The sequence below is a fragment of the Macrosteles quadrilineatus genome, unplaced genomic scaffold (assembly GCF_028750875.1).
Source record: "Macrosteles quadrilineatus isolate MER2022 unplaced genomic scaffold, UCM_ALF_1.0 Scaffold_8__2_contigs__length_117827958, whole genome shotgun sequence".
In the NCBI taxonomy this organism is placed as follows: Eukaryota; Metazoa; Arthropoda; class Insecta; order Hemiptera; family Cicadellidae; genus Macrosteles; species Macrosteles quadrilineatus.
Window position 1 is genome coordinate 76544312 of NW_026542601.1, and position 22252 is coordinate 76566563.

Below are 22252 nucleotides of genomic sequence, written 5' to 3' on the forward strand. Positions count from 1 at the left end.
GAGTTAGCACTGGCACAGCAACTTTGCTAGAAAATTAGATGCTGATAAATTTTTACATGTTACCAACTACAAGCATTGATCAGCTCAAGGCTATTTTACAATTCCACAAACCCCGTGGTTCAGATTAAAATTCAGCCCCTAGTTGCAACGTATTAAGTATAATGTCTACAACGTAATGAACCAAGTAGTATATAAAGTGGATGTCTCTCGATTCTCTTATTCAGTACTACCTGCAGTTGTATCTCTAGCTCTGTGAGTAAAAATTATGCGATTCTATAATATATTGGAGCTGAACCTCACAAACACATACAAAAGTTTTATTTTAATTGTTTTGGATCACTACAAAAATGTACGCTAATACACGGTAAAACAAAATTTTAAAAAATATACCAATGACCTACATTTTGGAACATTCTAATTTTTTGTAAACTGTCTCTTTGTACTTTACACATGTTTGTACAACTTTGTTTCACAACTTAAACTAACAAATTTACACACTAACTTAAGACATACAATAACGAGTAAATGATTTTAATAAATAAGCAATCAACAACATAACCACTAACAAACAACATTAAAGAAATAACGGTTTTTTTACAAAGTAATACATAACAATTTTAGAAATACATCTCTTATTTACAACTCAGTTCTTATTCATCAGTATATATGATGTGTTTTAGTAGTAGTTGCTCTTAGTGATACATGACTAATGTACACCAAGAACAAATTACCCTTATATACAAACCCCCTTATATAGCACCCTTATATACAAATTCTCAGTTCTTTATCAGTATGTTTCTCAAGTTGGTATTGGACCAAGAGTCTGTCAGTGTGGTTGCTACTATGTACCTATTCTTTGATATTTAGAATGCAAATTCAATGAATGCAAACTACTTAGCATATTCTGGAACTTGAGTAAAAATAGAAGTAAAACCGATGGTGGACGGATAGCTACCGATTAATTGGAATCATGCAATCAAGTATACAAGCTAGACATTTTGATTCTTGTGGTATTGTTTAAATTTTAATAAAATACTATCAGACTGAGAGTTAGCAAAGTTTGAGTATTATCTCTTAATGATACACCCGTTAAAACAACTGTGAAATTCAAACAGCTGTATAACTTAAACCGGTAAACGTATATACGTGCTGAATTTGAAAAGGTAAGTAGTTGAACAGGATACTTTTTCTAAATATTGTTTAACAAATTATTTCTTGCTTTACTAATTTTTTTTTAGTTGAGCAGAAAGCTTTCCTTGGGAGAAGAGGTTATAGTAGTAAAGAGAGGTCATAGGATGTAGGTTTCAGCTTCAACAAGCACTGTTTAACACAAACTAGTGTCTAGTAAACCGCTGCCTGACAATGCAAATAAATTTCAACATAAAAACTTTAAATAGCCTGAATGTTGTTAAAAACTACATATTTTTTATATCATGATTTGTATGACGTAAAATAATACAGTATCTAAATAAAGTTTTAAATGTTGAAGGATATAGATTAATGACATTATAAAGTGTACCCTAATTAAAGATCTAGTGACAACCAAAACCAGCACTTAAAACAGTGAACAGGTCCCATCTAGAACTAGATACATGTGAGAGAACAGGGACCAAAATTTAAGGACACAGAGAAGTTTTAACTGTTCATAAATCTATAAAAATAGTACTTTTAAAACATCTTTCAAATCTGATGTATAAAAATGTGAATATAAAATGTTTTCCAATATGCAAAAATACATACAGTTTGATTTACACTTAACACAATACAAAATGTAATCTTTTTTCCGCAGTAGACATATTTACATAGCATTAGCAAACTGTACATTTTTTATACAAACTGCCCAATGACTTGAGCTTCAAATAAAAAATGTGCACTCTTAAATCTAGCAAAGAAATAGCACAACAAAATCAAAGTGTGCAAACAAATTTATCAAATCATTCTTACCTCAGCTTAAACACTGAAAATTACATAACACACACATACACTTTTCTTTCTTTAAATTTTGTAGGCCTACTAGGCTCTACTATATAGGTAATTTCATACAAAGGAAATTCAGACAAGACTTCAAGACATGAACAAAACATAGATCAAAATCCAAACAATCATTGAAAATGACAAACACTATAGACCTTTACTTTACACAGTTTACACACAACGAATAAACATAAAATTGGCACTGAAGTGAACAATAATTTACATGGCTTTGCCGAATTGTTAATGATTGTCATGTCATTCACACATTCAATTCAGAATAATTTCAACGACAAACACAAATCCTACCTTACCGAACGGGAATACTTCAGAATCTAGTCGATCCTAACCTAACCTAGCTCAACACCTACACTACCAACAGAACAGAAACACTATCAGTGAGAACAATAACACAAACACAAAGTACAATCACATGTCCGAGGAGGATGGAATGATGAAGCTGAACGGAGGGCTGAGCTGAAACCACACTCCAGGGCAACAACAAAAATCGTATTGACCGTGGGTCCTGCAGCGCCTCCTAGTCCTCATCCCTGCAGGGTTCCGGACAAACATGTGCATCTTCTCCAGCAAGGCTGTAAAAGCGACAAGAGTTAATGAAATAATCAAAGACGGTGGAAAAAACCATCATGTGTCCTTTATTGAAGAATGTGGTCCAAGACACAGAGAATTCTCTTACCTGAGAATGGCGTTCTTTGTTTACTTTCTCCCCCTATGGAGAGAATATTGTTTTTTTCCACATTTTCGAGTTTAGGGCTTTGAGTGGATATATCCATTTTTGGTCCTCCTGAACCCAAAAGAGGTTTTCAAAGTTATGTGTGTGGGGGTTCGATTTTGATGAAATTAGTTATGTGGGTACTAATCCCTGGTATCTCCAGGCCTTTTTTCATTTCATTGAAATTTTGATTTCTAACGGTGATTTTTGAAAAAAAATAACAATAAACTCGGATCTACATAAAAACGGCATGAACGATTTTGATTATAATAGCCTATAGTACGTTTTGGCCCTTTCCATTCATAAAAATGGTACTATTCCCATTGCTGTAAGATTATAGTACAAAAGTTATTGCAGCTGATGTGATTTTTTTCATAAAGCCCGTAAAATAATGTAAAACCAAATTTTTTTTAACCCTCTAACTGCTAGTTATATTTGCCCTTGGTGCTAAGCATTTTTTACAGGCAATAAAAAAAAATTAGTAATAAAGTTAAAAATTAAACAAATCATAACATATTATATATTTTCTTGTTCAGTATAAAATTATCTATAAAAACATACCATATTAGTGCATGGTTATGTTTCCATAAAAATATATTTAAAGATACAAACAAACAAAATATAAAAGTTTGTTTTCATTTTGTAACTTTGCACATAATAAAAATAAAATTATTTTGCTCTGAACTAAAATTAAAAGTAGCCATTTTGTAGTTAATGTAATAAGGAACAAGAAAATATATACTTTTATGCACATAAAATAAAAAATAAAATATTATATCATATCTCATTTATGGACAGAAACCCTCACCCAAGGATCAAGAATAGGCATAGGCCTAGGCCTAGGATGCGTACGTTTTCATTACCAACACCAAAAAAATCTTTGTCAGAATCACTAAGATCCTCACTAAAACCCATACAGATGTCACTACTATCCATTATTTACATAAAAACACTAAATTAATACATTAGAAACCACTTTGGATGACATAAACAAACAGACTCGGTAACTACGCAGGTTAGCACAGCAGACAGCTGGCGCAACAATGTCAATTTTGCAAGTCATTTTACAAAGCAGCCAGTTGGGTTAAAGCATTAGAGACAGGTATCGGGAGAAAGCCTGAAATCTGACGTTTACGGAGATCCCAAACTCAATCCAGTTTCTTGTACACTGGAACGGAGTGAAGTAGATTTAACGACACCTTACGTATCGACTCGCTCGAGTCGACTAGCAGCTAGAGGGTTAAATGGCTCCAACAATTTTGGTTGAATTTTACCCTTTTATGGTCCTACAACCCCCACTGCTGTAAAAATATTACGGTTCAAAAGTTATTAAGCTTTTGTGATTTTACCCATAAAATACCATAGTTACTCCCACCGCTTGTTCATGCTACATCCACTGCCGTATAAATCACACCAATGAGTGTTTTTGTTAGACGTCTGGTTCTAGCAAGTGATTTGCTCTCTGGTACAGAGATGCATTTTCAGCTTCCAATAACTCATTGGTTCGATTAGTTGGTAAAATGTAGGCAAAACTAGATGGCATAATTGGTGACAACAGCATGTCTTATAAATTATCAAATGATAATTAAAGTAGTTTTCATCACTAGGAGGGAAATCTAGTGCTCGTTTTCGTTCACCCCACCTCACAACATTCTGCAATCATGTAGGCCTAATAAAAAACTAAAAATTCTACAATAATAATTTCTACAGCTACGACCCTCTCTAGCTACTATTTATTTGTTAGTGACTTACAATGTTAACAGCAAAACTCATAACAGTAAAATTGTATAGTTAAGATGCAGAAGATTACAATTCTAATTACAGTTTTGTGTGATTAGTTTAAATGAGTGATTTTCATTTAAACATGGCAAAGCATGGAAAAGCACCTGCAGCCCAATAACCAAAAAATACTTACCAATCAATGTTTTGCCGCTCTGTAAACCCGCATATGTATCCACCTAGTAGGAAAATAAGGTAAACATTTGGAACATTAAAAAGGTAATAGGATCTATGAAGGGTCAGTTTTTGTAACATTTGTACAAAAACAACAGTCTGACCCCTTGGCCGGAAGATCCCTTTAACCCATATTAAACACAAAAATCAAGTTAATCCAGAAAGTCCACAATCTTCCATTTGAGACATAATTTTTGTTTTACTTTTAGTTAAAAATATATTTACTCTACTATTATACCCTTTATCTATAGTATCTATTTTATCATCCTGAATTTTGAAAGAAAAAAAAATATTGGTACTTAGGAGTAGGCTACAGTAAAATGGATAAAATGTGCAATGAAATTGATGAATCAGTTTGCAATGAAAAATAATTTGCAAACATCAAAATGTCAGTATTCTATACATTAGGATGTAAAGCTGTAAATGACTTGGGGTTATTAGTTCAAAATACAGAGGTCATTCCTGGATACACACATAAAGATACCACAGTGCTGGGAACCACTTTACTTAACAGCTTCCAACAGTGATTCCCCCACTTCTCCTTGGAGCAAGACACTTTCTAGACTAGAACACCAAGTCAGGTTGTATTCTTGGAGGGATGGGTAAATCCATCATTGGTTATTGGTCCCCCGGAGTTAGATTGAGTGGGAGTTTAATTTATGTTTCTTGAGAGAGAAAAATTTTCCATTTTTATTTTATAATTGCGAAGAAATATTTGTTTCATGTATTTATAAAAAAAAAATTGTTATTACAATACAATATTTTGTTGTTGTTGTCCTAGGACGCTAGGTACGAGCCTGGGATTGTTTTTCACATTACTTCAGGCTAGACCTAGAGGTTGCGGCATTATCACTTAGATAAAATCCATTGGGGGCGGGGATCAAACCTGGGACCTCAGGGACTGATGTCCCGCGATCTAACCACTACGTCAGCTCGCTCCCCACAACAAAACAATACAATACTGGTTGTAACAAACAAAATAGCGGGTTCCAACATTTTTTTTACTATTAATCGCTCAATTTAAATTTTCCGCACTTTTATTATTTTCAGCGCTACCATATTTTAAACTTAAGCTCACTTCACTGAGCACACATCAACACAAATCTAGATACTTACACAAGCATCATCAAACTGGCCATCGACCACTGGGAGGTCCTCCCGACGACGCTTCCTCACCGTGGTCCTCTGATGCAGCTGTCCAGGAATGAACAGGAAGCCAGACGCCTGCTGATTAATGGGTACCTGGCAATCCTTCGGCTTGACTGGGGGAGTCCACCCGAAGATGTACCCTAGGGGCAGGCTGTACCTGGGCACACCTACCAAAAATAGTCACCATCAAAGTTATTTAACTTGCACTCTAAACTATATTGTAAAGTAAAAAAATTAAAAGTTCAATATTTTTCAATTCTGTCTTCCTCAGGCCAAAGAATGTCATCCGGTTTTGATGTGAAAAACTCTCCATGTGTGCGTACAAAAAAATTTGAAAATACCGGCAAAACGATATGCGTGATGTTTATTTCTGTGTGTATGAAAGTGTTTGGAAATGCTCAACAAACATCGCTCGATGTGGTTTATTGTAGATATATGAATGCTGCTAAAGATGGGCTGTAACAAGCTCAAAACAAGTACATCATAAAGACGACTACATTTGACACCTTCTGGCATGCGTAAGTAGATTTTCATCTTAATTGAATATGGCTGTTCAATTTTCAACAATACCCCCTGCCACGGCAAAGCTGCTGACTAAGCAAATTTCTATTTGCCTGATTTGATTTTCACTTAAATATTTCCTTAAAAAGATAAATTCCCTATTTGAAAAATTTTATGTTTAATGAGTACCTATGTTTGCTGCTACAGGGAGGGTAATAAAGTATTATGTTTTAGTAAAATGACAATAGCTTAGTATGAAATAAATAAATCTAATCTACAAAATTTGATGACAATATATAGATAAACAAGCAAACTACAACAATTTTACTTATTCTCTATAAGGTTAACGTTGGAATTTTTAATCTTATTTATTTATTTTTTGTAAAAAATAACTGTAAAAACACTTTAATACACTAAATTATTTGTTTTGTTAAGCTCTACAAAATGGTTTGGTGAGAAATCAGGAAATTCTATATTTTCATTAAAAAAATGAGAAAACCCTTATTAAAAAAACCTTGTTCCCATGGTCCAATCATGCTGGTTCGCAAACTCGTTGAAATAAACCTAGGTTTACACATTTACATTTGTACCAAATTTCATAAAATATGATTGTTTTTCTTTGAGTTTTCGTACTAACCGGACACATATATAGGCCTATTGTGAATTCAAACGGATGGCTTTTTTGGCCTCTAGGAACATCAAAACAAAAAAGTAAATCGGCCCCATGTCTAGATCTTAACATAAGACCTGCGGTAATAGTTTTTTCTCTTTATAGGAAATTCGCTAGTATACATTTATTCACAATTCATACTTCAAGTTGCAGTGTTCAAATAAATATTATTGTTTTAGAAAAAAATATTAGGTTTAAATAAATAAGGTTATAGGTTTAAAAAGAGACAACTTGTGATTCAGAGTTCCAACTCCTAACGATCAAAGTTAAAGAATGTTTTAACAATTTAGTATTCAATGTAGGGCAAATTATATTCATTGTTTTGACTAATAAAAACACTTGAAACTTACTTGCGCAATCAAAGTAATCTGATTCATCACAGCTGTCCAAATCCCAATTTTCATCTACATTCATCCTGAAAAAGACAATGAAATGTTATAAAACTGTGTTATGAAGCTTCAACAATTTTTTTTAAACTTCGCTGTTGTAAAATTTCACATTCTAGGCATGTTCCACAGAGTTTGTAGACAATTGGTTGACGTTGCGCATGCTAAAAATATGCCTGGTTGTAAAGATTGTATTTCTAATAGCTCTCTTGACTCTACATATGAACAGTATTTCCATTATTCTCACAAAAACTGTATTTTTCTATGGTGCTCAGTAATAAGATTTTTTTGTAACCCAGCAATTTCAATGTACCTTGTTAATTATAATTTGATAAAATTATCTTTGTTACTATTTTGTGTGAAATATTTAATTACATTTTAATATTATGTAGCAAATGACAAACCCTATTGCACTGTAAAATGTTTGAAGGGTAATAAAGATTCTTATTCTTATTCTTTTAGGGGAGAGCAAGTTGATCTAGTCGTTAGAGCGCGGGACTGGGACGGGTGGCGTCGTCCTGTAATCCAGCTACTAGGAGGTCACGAATTGTGGATATTTATAGGGATGCACTGTGGATGCGATGCTCCCTGGTGTGGATTAACGTCCGCACTAGTGAGTACTATGACTATCCGCAGTACTATCTTGATAATTATACCAATTCGTAAATTACAAGGAAAAATGTGGTTCGGATTCCACTATAAACTGTAGGTCCCTTAGTTGCCATTAGCTGTATGGGCTATTAATTAACAGCTGTGTCTAAGGAACATGTCGGCCTTAGTCACTAACAAGACTACAAGATCGCGCCACTCATCCTACACTCATCCTTCACTCATATTTGGGTTAAAATACGCACATAGTGGCGTCCCCATCTTAAATAATTGATAATTGATAATAATTGACTTCGGTCCCGGGTTTAGATGCCACTAAATCTCCAATGGATTTTATCTAAGTGATATTGCTGCAACTCCTAGGTCTAGCCTTAAGTAATGTGAAAAACAATCCCGGGCTAGAAAATTTACCTAAAAATCAAATGTCAACTGTAATGCACACACTAAAGCCTTGTCATTAAAATAGTTTTAATGTTTTACACAGAGTACGTTAAAATCTAAAATAATAATCTGAGTGAGTAGCCATTACAGTAGTATAGCTATGATTGGAACTGAACTGGTTTTATTAACATGTTATATTAACTGGATGGCAATAACATGTCTCAAGAGGTTTTGGGAATTAGTGGTGTTGAGAATCGGTAAAGAAATTTACCCATTTAAAATTAAAATATTCAAATATATCTATGGTTGTACACATCTTACACATACCCGTTGTTGCAAGGTTCCCCTAAGAAGATTTCATCTGGGATGCCAGCATCACTCTCCGATTCACTCGTGTAATGACGAAATTCAGACTCTAAAACATATAAATGATACAAACATGTAAAACTATGTGAACAATACTTAAGAAGTCAATAAAAAAATAATGGAATAGCTATTTAATACTAGAGCTTGTATAAGTTTATGAAATCCTGAGCCCCATTCATAAATTCTTCCTAGGTAAAATTTGTGCAAAAACACATAGGCCTAGTTTAATATTGTCAATTGGTCCTAAATGACCATCTGCTTCTAATTTTTAACTGAAGTTATCATTGCAGTCTCGACCTTACAACAAAAACTGTCCCCAGAAATTTATATGCAAGCAGAAAGGTTGAACAGCTCAAAAATAGTTACATTGTAGTTGTTAGCCTCCGGATTGCCAAATAATATTAGAAAAGGTTTAAATACCTGCTATTAAGCAATCCAATTTTGTTGTTAGAACAACTAGTTTCGGTGTCTGTGTGACACCATCATCAGGCTGCACAAGGACAGTTTTCTTTCTTCATAATAAGAGCGTCATATTTACACGAAAATAAATAAACATCTAAACACGACACAAACACGAATACGAGACATTTATGGTAACTGATCAGTTAAGAAAACAGACGACGCTAACCCGGTGGAGTTTGAGTCCAGACTGCCCCCAAACTAGTCTAGACTCAAACTCCACCGGGTTAGCGTCGTCTGTTTTCTTAACTGATCAGTTACCATAAATGTCTCGTATTCGTGTTTGTGTCGTGTTTAGATGTTTATTTATTTTCGTGTAAATATGACGCTCTTCGTATGAAGAAAGAAAACTGTCCTTGTGCAGCCTGATGATGGTGTCACACAGACACCGAAACTAGTTGTTCTAACAACAAAATTGGATGGCTTAATAGCAGGTATTTAAACCTTTTCTAAAAATAGTTAAAACAATTGTAAAAATATTTATTTTACTTTATTTTCCAATGCTACAAAACAGCGCATGCCACTTACTTTGTTGCATTAATCATGCAAAAAGAATGTTAACAGAGTGTTACAATATAGAAATAAATACAACAAGGGAAAAATGTCCGTCTTCTATGGTGGCAGTCATACTCAACAGTTTTACTCAAAATATAAATATAAGAACATAAAATATAAGTAAGAATGACAGAATGAATATGAAAAACAGACATTTCACATTTTTTGAGACAAGTTAAATATATCAAACTGATAGGCGTTAAAAGTGTGAGACATTAGATTTGGTGGGGAATTGAATCCAATATTGGTACGAGAGTAACGAGCTAAATACAAGAGTGCTGCGTGAGTTGTGTCGTGGAACATGAAAATTTAGTTGTCCCAGCAAGTCACAATCGTCCAGAACTACCCTCACCAGTTTATGGAGATAAGATAAGGCGGCCAACTTCCTTCTGTCACTGAGACTAGTCATATCAAACATGGTCAAGAGCTGGTGGTATGGAATGTTAAATGTATAGTGACCAAATGTTTTAAAATACCGTACATAAATCTTAAAAATCTTTTTTTAATTGCCTCAATCACATCTACAAGATAGAGCTGATGAGGATACCATACCACTGATGCATATTCTAATCGTCAGCACACTAATGAACAAAATAATACTTTTACTGAATTTAAATTTGTTTAAAAGCTGCAAGATCTATGAATGAAACCTAATACTTTTAATACAAAGCATAATATTAAAAGATTACAGACTTATGGAATAAAGCTGTGATATTTCAACACATTTTTTATCAACTTGAAATTTTGAATTTTAGCATAAATATTAGCTAAATTTGTTTTTGTACAATCTTGTGCTGGCACTATTGCTGAACTATCAATAAATTGCATGCAAAGCTGATTAGCTTGTAGTAAGAAGCGCAGTCACCTGCACAATATCTTGGACTTTCAACTAAAATGGTTTCTGAGAAGAAAAAGAACTGGGCAAAGTTAACTAATGTATCTAATACCACAACTCACCTAAACTCTCAAAACTGGCCGCAATGTTTTGGATTTTCCTTTCACTGTATCTCTTCTGTTTGGAAGCAGATGATGACCTTAATCTCTCTTGTTGATGACAGTAAATGTTAAAAAGATTCTCTCCATTAACATCCTGAAAATGAGAGCCATTTATTTTTTTCAAGATTTATGACATATAAAACTTTAAGCTGTTTAAAAAATTAGATATACTATTAATTTCTACAAATAATCATTCTCTAAAACTTGCTACATTGTACATTGTATTTGTTTGAGGCTATTATTATTTTTTTAAATTGCAGCTTCGAGTATGCTTGCCTCTAAATTTAGATGTCTTTTGCAGTCACAGCAAATACGAAAACAACTTCTGTAGTCACGCGACATTGTGAACACAGGGTCCAGCATCACAATAAATTTGTGAATCCCTTCCATGGTGACGGCAAAATCAAGATCATTTCTTGCGGTCTCATTTAAATCGAGAACATACCTCATGGTCATGGTAAAATCAAGAACACTTTTCACGGTGACAGCAAAATCGTGAACATTGTCTGCAGTCATGGCAAAATCGAGAGAATATTTTGCGGTCTAATTAAAATCATAAATATCTTTTGCGGTAACAGCGACATTGTCGCCTTCCACAATTGCGGCACGACCGTGAAGATCACCCACTATAGCGACAAAAACTTTAATTTTCAATCAAGCATCTTTGCAAACACTACCCGCGATTGCTGAAATAAACGCTTGGCTGAGATTGACTCAACGCAAGCTTTGCCCGATAATCATATTCGGCCAAAATAGATCTCTTGTTACGACTTTTTTTCCAATCTGACCTAAAAATAACAGAGACTCCCTGACCCCTTGTAAAAAGTGTACTTGGTGACCATGAATCAATAGGAAACCCCAGATGTTGCTGCTGGGAAAACCAGAAAAAATTTTTATTTTATATTTTAAAATTCCAATTTTTTTAACAAGAGTTCTATGGCAACCCCAAGTGGACATGCGGCAAGTAGACAGTGAAACACTAGGTCGGATATTCTGAGGAGTCGGTTATGCCAAGGTCGGAAATTAGGGATTCTACTGTAATGGTTACTAAACAAAGGTATTTTCATTATTAAATAATCTTGTGACTTTATTCAAATGCTGGAAAAACTAAATCAGTAGTATTGTACAAACATTTTGGCACAAGGCTATTAGCCTCATTGTCTTATACAGTACTAGCATGTACTTACTTTATCCAATGCTTCTTCTAGGTTAACAAAATTGAAAGCAAAGTCCACCATTTGAATGTTTGGCAAACAATCAGGCGAGATAGGAAGACTCTCCAGAAGGTTGTCATACAAATCTACATACGCCAGCCTAGGCAACTCATCAAGACACTTCTCAACATCTGTGAGCTGAAAAATATAAGTAAAACACAACTTTACTCGAAGCTAAACTATGATCTGGGCTATTTCCAAAGTACAGCAGTCAAAAAGCAACCAAATCACTTCTGAAAACTTAACATTTAATATTCAATTATCTTAAATTTTATACTTACAAGAACAGACATGCAAAATTGTACAGTGTGAAAAGAATTCAGCTTAGGCCAACTGATAGGCAGTTTAAATTAACGTAAAACAAGATCAAAAATCTAAAAAAACACCTCACCTGGTTACGGTCAAGAACTAGCTTCTCCAAACTTTTCAGTTCGTTGAAGTTAGATGGAAGGTGTGATAGGCTGCAGTCTGAAAGTATTAACTCTCTAAGGAACTTCAATGTTACTATTTTGTCTGGAAGCCAATCCAGCTTGTTGTATGAAGCATCCAACACTTGTAGGTTCTTGAATCTGTCAATGTTCTCAGGCAATAAGGCTAGTCCTACTGTCGGCAGATGAAGTTCTAGGATGTTATTGGGATCGTAAAACAATTTCAAATCCAAGTCTGTAATGTAGTTTTCTGACTCCTTGGAGCCAGGGAGATTTCCTAGATGCACGTGTTGTAAAGATTCAAAACTATTTAGGGCAAACAAATGGACTGGTTTGCTTCCAGTGTTGTTTATCAAAAGTTTCTTCAGACTCTTGAGTGCAGACGTGCGATGGTGTTTTAACAGTGGTAATCTTCTTTCCAAAGCGGGATCGTCGAAGCAGAAATTGAAAGAGACATCCAACTCCTCTATGGCACGGCACTCTTCGCTAAGTAGCCACAAAGGCAATAAGTTTATGTCGTTATGGCTCAAGTTCAAACACTGAAGTAGTGGAGAACATTTGGGTGATTTAGGAAACTTAGTTATGCCATTTTTTGACAAGTCTAAGTGGGTTAATCGTTCAAGACCAAACTCTAAACATCGAGGTGGCTCACAAATTATGTTTTCAGACAGATTCAGGGTTTGCAACTTTTGAAGTTTTGCAAATGAATCGGGCAAATTGACCAATTGATTGCAAGACAAATTTATCTCTTGGAGATTTTGTAGTTCGCTTACGGTTTCTGGTAAGGTTTTGATTTTGTTATTACTTAAATCGAGTACTCTCACACAACTTGAAAGGTAGCGAAAGGTTTTTGGGCTAAGTGTTTCGATACATCTTCCAGATATGCTGTAATGACTCAGGGAGCAATGGTGGGGCTTAGACAACTGTTTTGACTGTTTGCCATGAGAATTCTTCTCAAAAATGCAAGTCTGAGCAAGGCGGTCAGACTTAATTGATGAAGTGCACTGTTTGCCATGAGAATTCTTATCTAAATTACAAGTCTCAGTAAGGCGATCAGACTTGCTTGATGAAGTGCTACCATCGGAGAGGAAACCGTCAATCCCGCTATCTGAGTTACTTTTAGCCAATTCAACTATTGAACCACACTCAGAATCATCCATTTTTCAAAACCAGACCTGGAAAAAAATATAATAATCAATGGAAAATTAACGGTTTTCCTATATAATTTGTTTAATACCCCCGCCGCAGCAAACCTGCAGACTAAGCGAATTTCCATTTGCCTGATTGGATTTACACTAAAATGTCTACTTAAAAATATCACATTTATTCCCTATTTAAATAGCATTAGTTAAAGAGTACTTAGGTTTGCTGCAATAGGGAGGGTAAAAAGGTTTTTTTTTGTAAAATGTTAATAGTTTAGTATGAAATGAATGCATTTTCCAAATTTGATCAAAATATGTTCATAAACAAGCAAACAACAACAGTTTATTTATTCTCCTTGAGAATAACATGGGAATTTTAAATTTACAGTTTTTTGGAATTTTCTTCATAACCATTAGGAGCATAATAACGCTTCAATATATTAAATTATCTATTTTTCTTAAGCGCTACAAAATTGTTTGGAAAGAAATTGCTAAATTATAAGTTTTTAGGGTCAAAAATGAGAAAACCCAATTTTTACCCCCAAAAAACGCCCCATAGACCACTGTTCCCATCGTCCGATCATGCTGGCTCGCGAACTCGTTCGAATTAACGTAGGTTTACACGTTTGTAACAAATTTCATCAAAATCGGATGGTTTATACTCGAGTTATCGCGCTAAAGGACACATATATAAATATAGTGGCTTAAAGGGACATAAGTCCCTGAAAAGCTCAAATGTAAAAAAAAACTATTGTAATACAGTATAAACAAACTTAAATAAATCTAATACATATATCAGATATAAATCCCAGTACAACATATCTTTTGTGTAAAAAATAGTTTGTTATTTGTCTTTGTTTGCTTTAGTTGATGTAATTTTTATTAAAGGCAGCAAACTTGTTTGTGAATAAATATTAGTTTACTAATGTAGCTTTGGTCTTTTGATAATAAAAAGGCTTTCCTGATAAAAGTATTGGAAATTGTCTTCTTCATATATGAAAAGGCAAATAAAGGTGTGATGAGATAAGCTTAGTTCTTAGTTAAAACCGCTAAATTAGCATCCCGACCCAGTTATTATTTCTAAGTGTATGCTCCTTTTGTAAACACTACAATAAACCTCAAATTAAAAATGTTAGTAAGTATACAAAAAAGTGTAGAATAAATCGTTAACAAATGTTTTGAAATCAAAACAAAGCAGAAGTTTTCAACAATCTTGAATCAATTATTATTTAGTCAATGTAGTTATTTCATGTTGAACATTCCTTCAACACAACAATAACCGTTAAGTTAGAAGATAAAAACTTTATAATTTTTTTCAGCCATTCTAAGTTTAATTCATTTGATTTGAGTACAGTAAATAATACCAATTGTACAGTAAAATAATTGATTTCAACATTTAGACGTAACTAAAAAGTATTTATTATTATAGGTAGGCCTAAAGTTATCCCTGGTTTTATATCGTATAGGCTATAGTACATTGCAGAATTGACTGGCAAATGAGTAATCCAAATGTAATATTGCTTACTGGTTTGATGATTAATCACGATCAGCTGTATTGAAGTAAACAAAAATCATCAGTAATTTTTTTTTTTTAAAGAGGTTGGCGGCCTCTAATGCATCTAATGCATGGCTTCTAATGCATTTCTTATGGAGAACATTTTACGTTATATCCAATTTTGTGTTAAAATTTAGGGAATTTCACTATTTTTCCCGCTGTCACAGGATCGAGACCTTTAATTTGAGCCCTCTCCCGTCGTTCTACGACTTCCCAGTCGCCCACAACTTTGACGCAAAGAATTGGCTTACGTAATTAATATATAGGCTAGATAGATATATGAATTTGAGCGGATGGCATTTTTGGTCTCTAGGGACCTCAAAACAAAAAAGTAAATCGGTCCCGGGTCCAGGTCTTACCATGAGTACTACAGTAATAGCTTATTCAATTCCCTATAGGGGAAATTCGCTAAAATCAAATTGGTTATGATTACGAATTAACTATTTCTTCAATTTCTTATAGAATTCCATTTAATTTATTAAAGTCATGGACAGGCCTAACCAGAAGGCAGTTATAGTATTAAATAGAGATCTACGTGATAAATGTTTTACCAAAGCCTCTTCAAGGCAGCTACAAGACGTAAAGTGGCAACAACGCTTTAACGGCAAACCAAAACAGCATTTATAATGGAGCATCTGTTCAATGTTTATGTTTACACCTTTGGTGATTTTTTTCTCTTTCAACGCCAGTGGGATTTCACGAGAGAGTTACGAGAGATAAATGTTTAGTGGATGTGCCACTGCCAGGGATTGAACCCGTCCCTCCTGCACCAAAGTCCGAGACGCTAACCACTAGACTAGCAACACAACCAAACCTTTTTTTATTGATTTGATTTGATTAACAAATTACAGAGGACGTATGGTGTCAGCCCATTGGTTGTTCATTAAAGGCCTCCAGTACCAACTTGTTACAGTTTATCATCATCAGCAGCATTTACACATTATTTGTGAATGGCATGTTCTATGTTTGTTGGAATTACACAGAGCAGACACATAAGCCAATTATTTGTTTGTAACAGTTAGGCCTAACTTACATAGAGCAAAAGTAAGTTTGACTAAAGTAGGCTAGTTAAAATGTAATACCCCTAACAATAACTGTAGGCTAAATAGAGGTGTCAAGGCTCCATTTAGCTGTAATAATAACTCTAGTAATCTTTTGTAACATGAGTCTAACTAACTAGGCCTAGGTGAATACTGCACAGCCACTATACCAGTAAGGTCTGCTGAGTTATTAACCAACAGGTGTAAGGTTTGGGATATGAAAGCTTTGAGATGTGTAGTTTTCCAGTTTTAAAATTTGCAAATGGTTTGTCATTAACAGGTAAAGATCATCTAGATCAGATCATTAGGCATCAGTTATCTAGATTAAGCAAATTAATAAGATTTTACACTTCAGGGAGGTGTAGGTTAAAATGTGTGACAGATTGAATGTTCATTTTTATCCATTTAGTACTTACTTCACAAAAGGGGTATTCAGGGAGGGGGCCCGAGATGGCCGCCCCCAAAGTTATACAGTATAGGCTACCTACCGGTATATTTTTATTAGGGATGTGTTGATTCTTGATAAGTTACCAATGCTCAATATTGTACCATATTACTTGGATACTACGACCTTGGTATCGGTATCAAGAATCGATCGTAAAAAAAAAGGATTCCGACAAACTAACTTATATCAGACACTTTTGCAATAATCGGGCGATAGAAAATTACCGCTTATGCAATGGTAAGTTAATTTTCTTAGGATTTTGCTGTAATTCCAGGAGATGGCGATGATGTATCCACAACAGCGAGAGATAATCACGATATTACCTACGCCACTGCTTCACATTCAATAATTTAATCAAGATTGGAAGCCAAATCAAAAGCGCAAAATATAAAATCAGATTCACCCTAACATAACTTTAAATGGGTACACTTCCATATCTGTTGACACTTAAAAAACCAGATGAAATATCGATCAATGTATCAATTATTCGATATATCGTTTGGTTAGTTAGGTTAGGTTAACCTTTCCTAACTAACCAAACGATATATCGAATTAAAAAATCAAATAATCAATATTACTCATTAGGTTGTTTATTGGTGTGAACCTGGCAATAACTCCAGCCATAAGTAGTGCGCGCGCCCGAAAAAATCTATTGCTGGCCGTTTTGCGGCAAAATGCGACCGCGTAACATGAAACCGATGATGTCACCAGATAGAGGACAGTTTAACGGACACAACAGCATCAATATCATGTACCTGGGGAATAAGAAAGGGGGGGTAAAGTCAGCAATAAGTAGTGGGCGCGCCCGAAGAAATCTATTGCCGGCCGTATTGCGGAAAAATACGTCCGCGAGCAATAATGACGACGATGCCAACAGATAGAGGACACTTCAACGGACACGACAGTATCAACATCATGTACCTGGGGAGTAATTTAGGGGGGGTAAAACCAGCAATAAGTAGTGGGCGCGCCCGAAAAAATCTATTCCCGGCCGTATTGCGGAAAAATACGTCCGCGAGCAATAATAACGACGATGCCAACAGATAGAGGACACTTCAACGGACACGACAGTATCAACATCATGTACCTGGGGAGTAATATAAGGGGGGTAAAACCAGCAATAAGTTGTGCGCGCGCCCTTTCAAATCTATTGCTGGCCGTATTTCGGAGAAATACGTCCGCGAGCAATAATAACGACGACGCCAACAGATAGAGGACCCTTCAACGGACACCACAGTATCAACATCATGTACCTGGGGAGTAATATAAGGGGGGTAAAACCAGCAATAAGTTGTGCGCGCGCCCTTTCAAATCTATTGCTGGCCGTATTGCGGAAAAATACGTCCGCGAGCAATAATAACGACGACGCCAACAGATAGAGGACACTTCAACGGACACGACAGTATCAACATCATGTACCTGGGGAGTAATTTAGGGGGGGTAAAACCAGCAATAAGTAGTGGGCGCGCCCGAAAAAATCTATTCCCGGCCGTATTGCGGAAAAATACGTCCGCGAGCAATAATAACGACGATGCCAACAGATAGAGGACACTTCAACGGACACGACAGTATCAACATCATGTACCTGGGGAGTAATTTAGGGGGGGTAAAACCAGCAATAAGTAGTGGGCGCGCACAAAAAAATCTATTCCCGGCCGTATTGCGGAAAAATACGTCCGCGAGCAATAATAACGACGACGCCAACAGATAGAGGACCCTTTAACGGACATCACAGTATCAACATCATGTACCTGGGGAGTAATATAAGGGGGGTAAAACCAGCAATAAGTTGTGCGCGCGCCCTTTCAAATCTATTGCTGGCCGTATTGCGGAGAAATACGTCCGCGAGCAATAATAACGACGACTCCAACAGATAGAGGACACTTCAACGGACACGACAGTATCAACATCATGTACCTGGGGAGTAATTTAGGGGGGGTAAAACCAGCAATAAGTAGTGGGCGCGCCCGAAAAAATCTAGTCCCGGCCGTATTGCGGAAAAATACGTCCGCGAGCAATAATAACGACGATGCCAACAGATAGAGGACACTTCAACGGACACGACAGTATCAACATCATGTACCTGGGGAGTAATTTAGGGGGGGTAAAACCAGCAATAAGTAGTGGGCGCGCCCGAAAAAATCTATTCCCGGCCGTATTTCGGAAAAATACGTCCGCGAGCAATAATAACGACGACGCCAACAGATAGAGGACCCTTCAACGGACATCACAGTATCAACATCATGTACCTGGGGAGTAATATAAGGGGGGTAAAACCAGCAATAAGTTGTGCGCGCGCCCTTTCAAATCTATTGCTGGCCGTATTGCGGAGAAATACGTCCGCGAGCAATAATAACGACGACGCCAACAGATAGAGGACACTTCAACGGACACGACAGTATCAACATCATGTACCTGGGGAGTAATTTAGGGGGGTAAAACCAGCAATAAGTAGTGGGCGCGCCCGAAAAAATCTATTCCCGGCCGTATTGCGGAAAAATACGTCCCCGAGCAATAATAACGACGATGCCAACAGATAGAGGACACTTCAACGGACACGACAGTATCAACATCATGTACCTGGGGAGTAATTTAGGGGGGGTAAAACCAGCAATAAGTAGTGGGCGCGCCCGAAAAAATCTATTCCCGGCCGTATTGCGGAAAAATACGTCCGCGAGCAATAATAACGACGATGCCAACAGATAGAGGACACTTCAACGGACACGACAGTATCAACATCATGTACCTGGGGAGTAATTTAGGGGGGGGTAAAACCAGCAATAAGTAGTGGGCGCGCCCGAAAAAATCTATTCCCGGCCGTATTGCAGAAAAATACGTCCGCGAGCAATAATAACGACGATACCAACAGATAGAGGACACTTCAACGGACACGACAGTATCAACATCATGTACCTGGGGAGTAATAAGAGCGGGGTAAAACCAGCAATAAGTAGTGCGCGCGCCAGATAAAATCTATTGCTGGCCGTATTGCCGAAAAATACGTCCGCAAGCAATATTAACAATGATGCCAACAGATAGAGGACACTTCAACGGACACGACAGTGTCAATATAATGTACTTGGGGAGTAATATAGGGGGGTAAAACCAGCAATAAGTTGTGTGCGCGCCCGTTTAAGTCTATTGCTGGCCGTATTGCCGAAAAATACGTCCGCGAGCAATAACTTTTACCCCCCCTAAATTACTCCCTAGGTACATGAAGTTGATACTGTCGTGTTCGTTGAAGTGTCCTCTATCTGTTGGCGTCGTCGTTATTATTGCTCGCGGACGTATTTCTCCGCAATACGGCCAGCAATAGATTTGAAAGGGCGCGCGCACAACTTATTACTGGTTTTACCCCCCTTATATTACTCCCCAGGTACATGATGTTGATACTGTCGTGTCCGTTGATTTGTCCTCTATCTGTTGGCATCATTGTTAATATTGCTTGCGGACGTATTTTTCGGCAATACGGCCAGCAATAGATTTTATCGGGCGCGCGCATTACTTATTGCTGGTTTTACCCCCCCTAAATTACTCCCCAGGTACATGATGTTGATACTGTCGTGTCCGTGGAAGTGTCCTCTATCTGTTGGCGTCGTCGTTATTATTGCTCGCGGACGTATTTCTCCGCAATACGGCCAGCAATAGATTTGAAAGGGCGCGCACACAACTTATTGCTGGTTTTACCCCCCTTATATTACTCCCCAGGTACATGATGTTGATACTGTCGTGTCCGTTGAAGTGTCCTCTATCTTTTGGCATCGTCGTTATTATTGCTCGCGGACGTATTTTTCCGCAATACGGCCGGGAATAGATATTTTCGGGCGCGCCCACTACTTATTGCTGGTTTTACCCCCCTTATATTACTCCCCAGGTACATGATGTTGATACTGTCCTGTCCGTTGAAGTGTCCTCTATCTGTTGGCATCATTGTTATTATTGCTCGCGGACGTATTTTTCCGCAATACGGCCGGGAATAGATTTTTTCGGGCGCGCCCACTACTTATTGCTGGTTTTACCCCCCTTATATTACTCCCCAGGTACATGATGTTGATACTGTCCTGTCCGTTGAAGTGTCCTCTATCTGTTGGCATCGTCGTTATTATTGCTCGCGGACGTATTTTTCCGCAATACGGCCGGGAATAGATTTTTTCGGGCGCGCCCACTACTTATTGCTGGTTTTACCCCCCCTAAATTACTCCCCAGGTACATGATGTTGATACTGTCGTGTCCGTTGAAGTGTCCTCTATCTGTTGGCGTCGTCGTTATTATTGCTCGCGGACGTATTTCTCCTCAATACGGCCAACAATAGATTTGAAAGGGCGCGCGCACAACTTATTGCTGGTTTTACCCCCCTTATATTACTCCCCAGGTACATGATGTTGATACTGTCGTGTCCGTTGAAGTGTCCTCTATCTGTTGGCATCGTCGTTATTATTGCTCGCGGACGTATTTTTCCGCAAAACGGCCGGGAATGGATTTTTTCGGGCGCGCCCACTACTGGTTTAACCCCCCCAAAATTACTCTCCAGGTACATGATGTTGATACTGTCGTGTCCGTTGAAGTGTCCTCTATCTGTTGGCATCGTCGTTATTTTTGCTCGCGGACGTATTTTTCCGCAATACGGCCGGCAATAGATTTTTTCGGGCGCGCCCACTACTTATTGCTGACTTTACCCCCCCTTTCCAATTCCCCAGGTACATGATATTGATACTGTTGTGTCCGTTAAACTGTCCTCTATCTGGTGACATCATCGGTTTCATGTTACGCGGTCGCATTTTGCCGCAAAACGGCCAGCAATAGATTTTAGCGGGCGGGCGTACTACTTATTGCCAAGTTATTGCCAGGTTCACACAAGTAGGTTGTTTGTGCCAACAGATATGGAAGTGTACCCCTTTAAACCATTAATTTAAACGGTTCCATGCTCTATACCTAACTTAAGGCCTAGGCCTAGGCCTCTAAGGCTTTCTAGACAAACTCTAAGTTAAAAGTAGGCCTATAAAACACTTTCCCACGAAAATTGTACGCAATTACGTTGGTGTCAGAAACAATCAGAAGAAATATGTAGACCTAATTGCTTGAGTTTGAAACAATACCATATTGGAATGCGTAAACATACCCTAACCATTAAATGTATCGTAAGCGTCAAAATAGTTGAATATCTTGTTAGGCCTACTTACCTTTAAAGAACATAAATGAACTGAACTAGGCCTATGTAAAGCAGAATAACAAGATAAGACTTCAATTCTCCGTTCCGTAGCCGTAGCACAAACAATAATAACGAGACAAATAGGCAACAGGCAGTCTCTATTAAATTACTTAATGGTGTTCGTTCTCTTAATTGTGTAAGGACTAAGGAGAGAGCAGTATCGTATCGTTCATATCAGTGTCAAGTCAATCAAATCAGGCAGGAAACGAAACATCGAACGAAAATCCAAAACTGTAAGCCACAGTCAGTCACAGATCGAGCAGTTCACTTCACTTCACTTCACTGATTTGATTTGGATTTGGATTTGGATTTGGATTTGATTTGGAATTTGGATTTTATTAGGTTAGGTTAGCTTTAGGAGTAGGAGGGGGGAGGCCACTTCTTCACATGTACAGAAACCTTATAATGACGTCACATGACTATCGACTACTTTTCAGCTATCGGAATCGTGATGGTTTATGCAATCGATTATCGAAGGCCGAAGGGACAC

At 36.9% G+C, this 22252-nt stretch overlaps 1 protein-coding gene across 2 annotated transcripts; it reads right to left on the reverse strand.

The window, feature by feature from the left end:
- Nucleotides 1-1155: 1155 nt before the first annotated feature.
- LOC129000159 (leucine-rich repeat protein SHOC-2-like) lies at nucleotides 1156-21907 on the reverse strand. Of its 2 annotated transcripts, XM_054427094.1 has the most exons (9): nucleotides 21734-21907; nucleotides 12335-13546; nucleotides 11917-12081; nucleotides 10691-10823; nucleotides 8681-8768; nucleotides 7328-7392; nucleotides 5774-5973; nucleotides 4620-4662; nucleotides 1156-2564 (listed from the first exon to the last, which is right to left on the reverse strand). In XM_054427094.1, exons 2-9 carry the CDS (start codon nucleotides 13529-13531, stop codon nucleotides 2401-2403), a joined length of 2055 nt encoding a protein of 684 aa, XP_054283069.1. In that variant the 5' UTR covers nucleotides 13532-13546; nucleotides 21734-21907; the 3' UTR covers nucleotides 1156-2400. The 2 variants fall into 2 exon arrangements, with proteins under 2 accessions (XP_054283069.1, XP_054283070.1); XM_054427095.1 differs by lacking the exon at nucleotides 4620-4662 and having other exon boundaries at nucleotides 2430-2564.
- Between the last annotated feature and the right edge of the window lie 345 nt (nucleotides 21908-22252).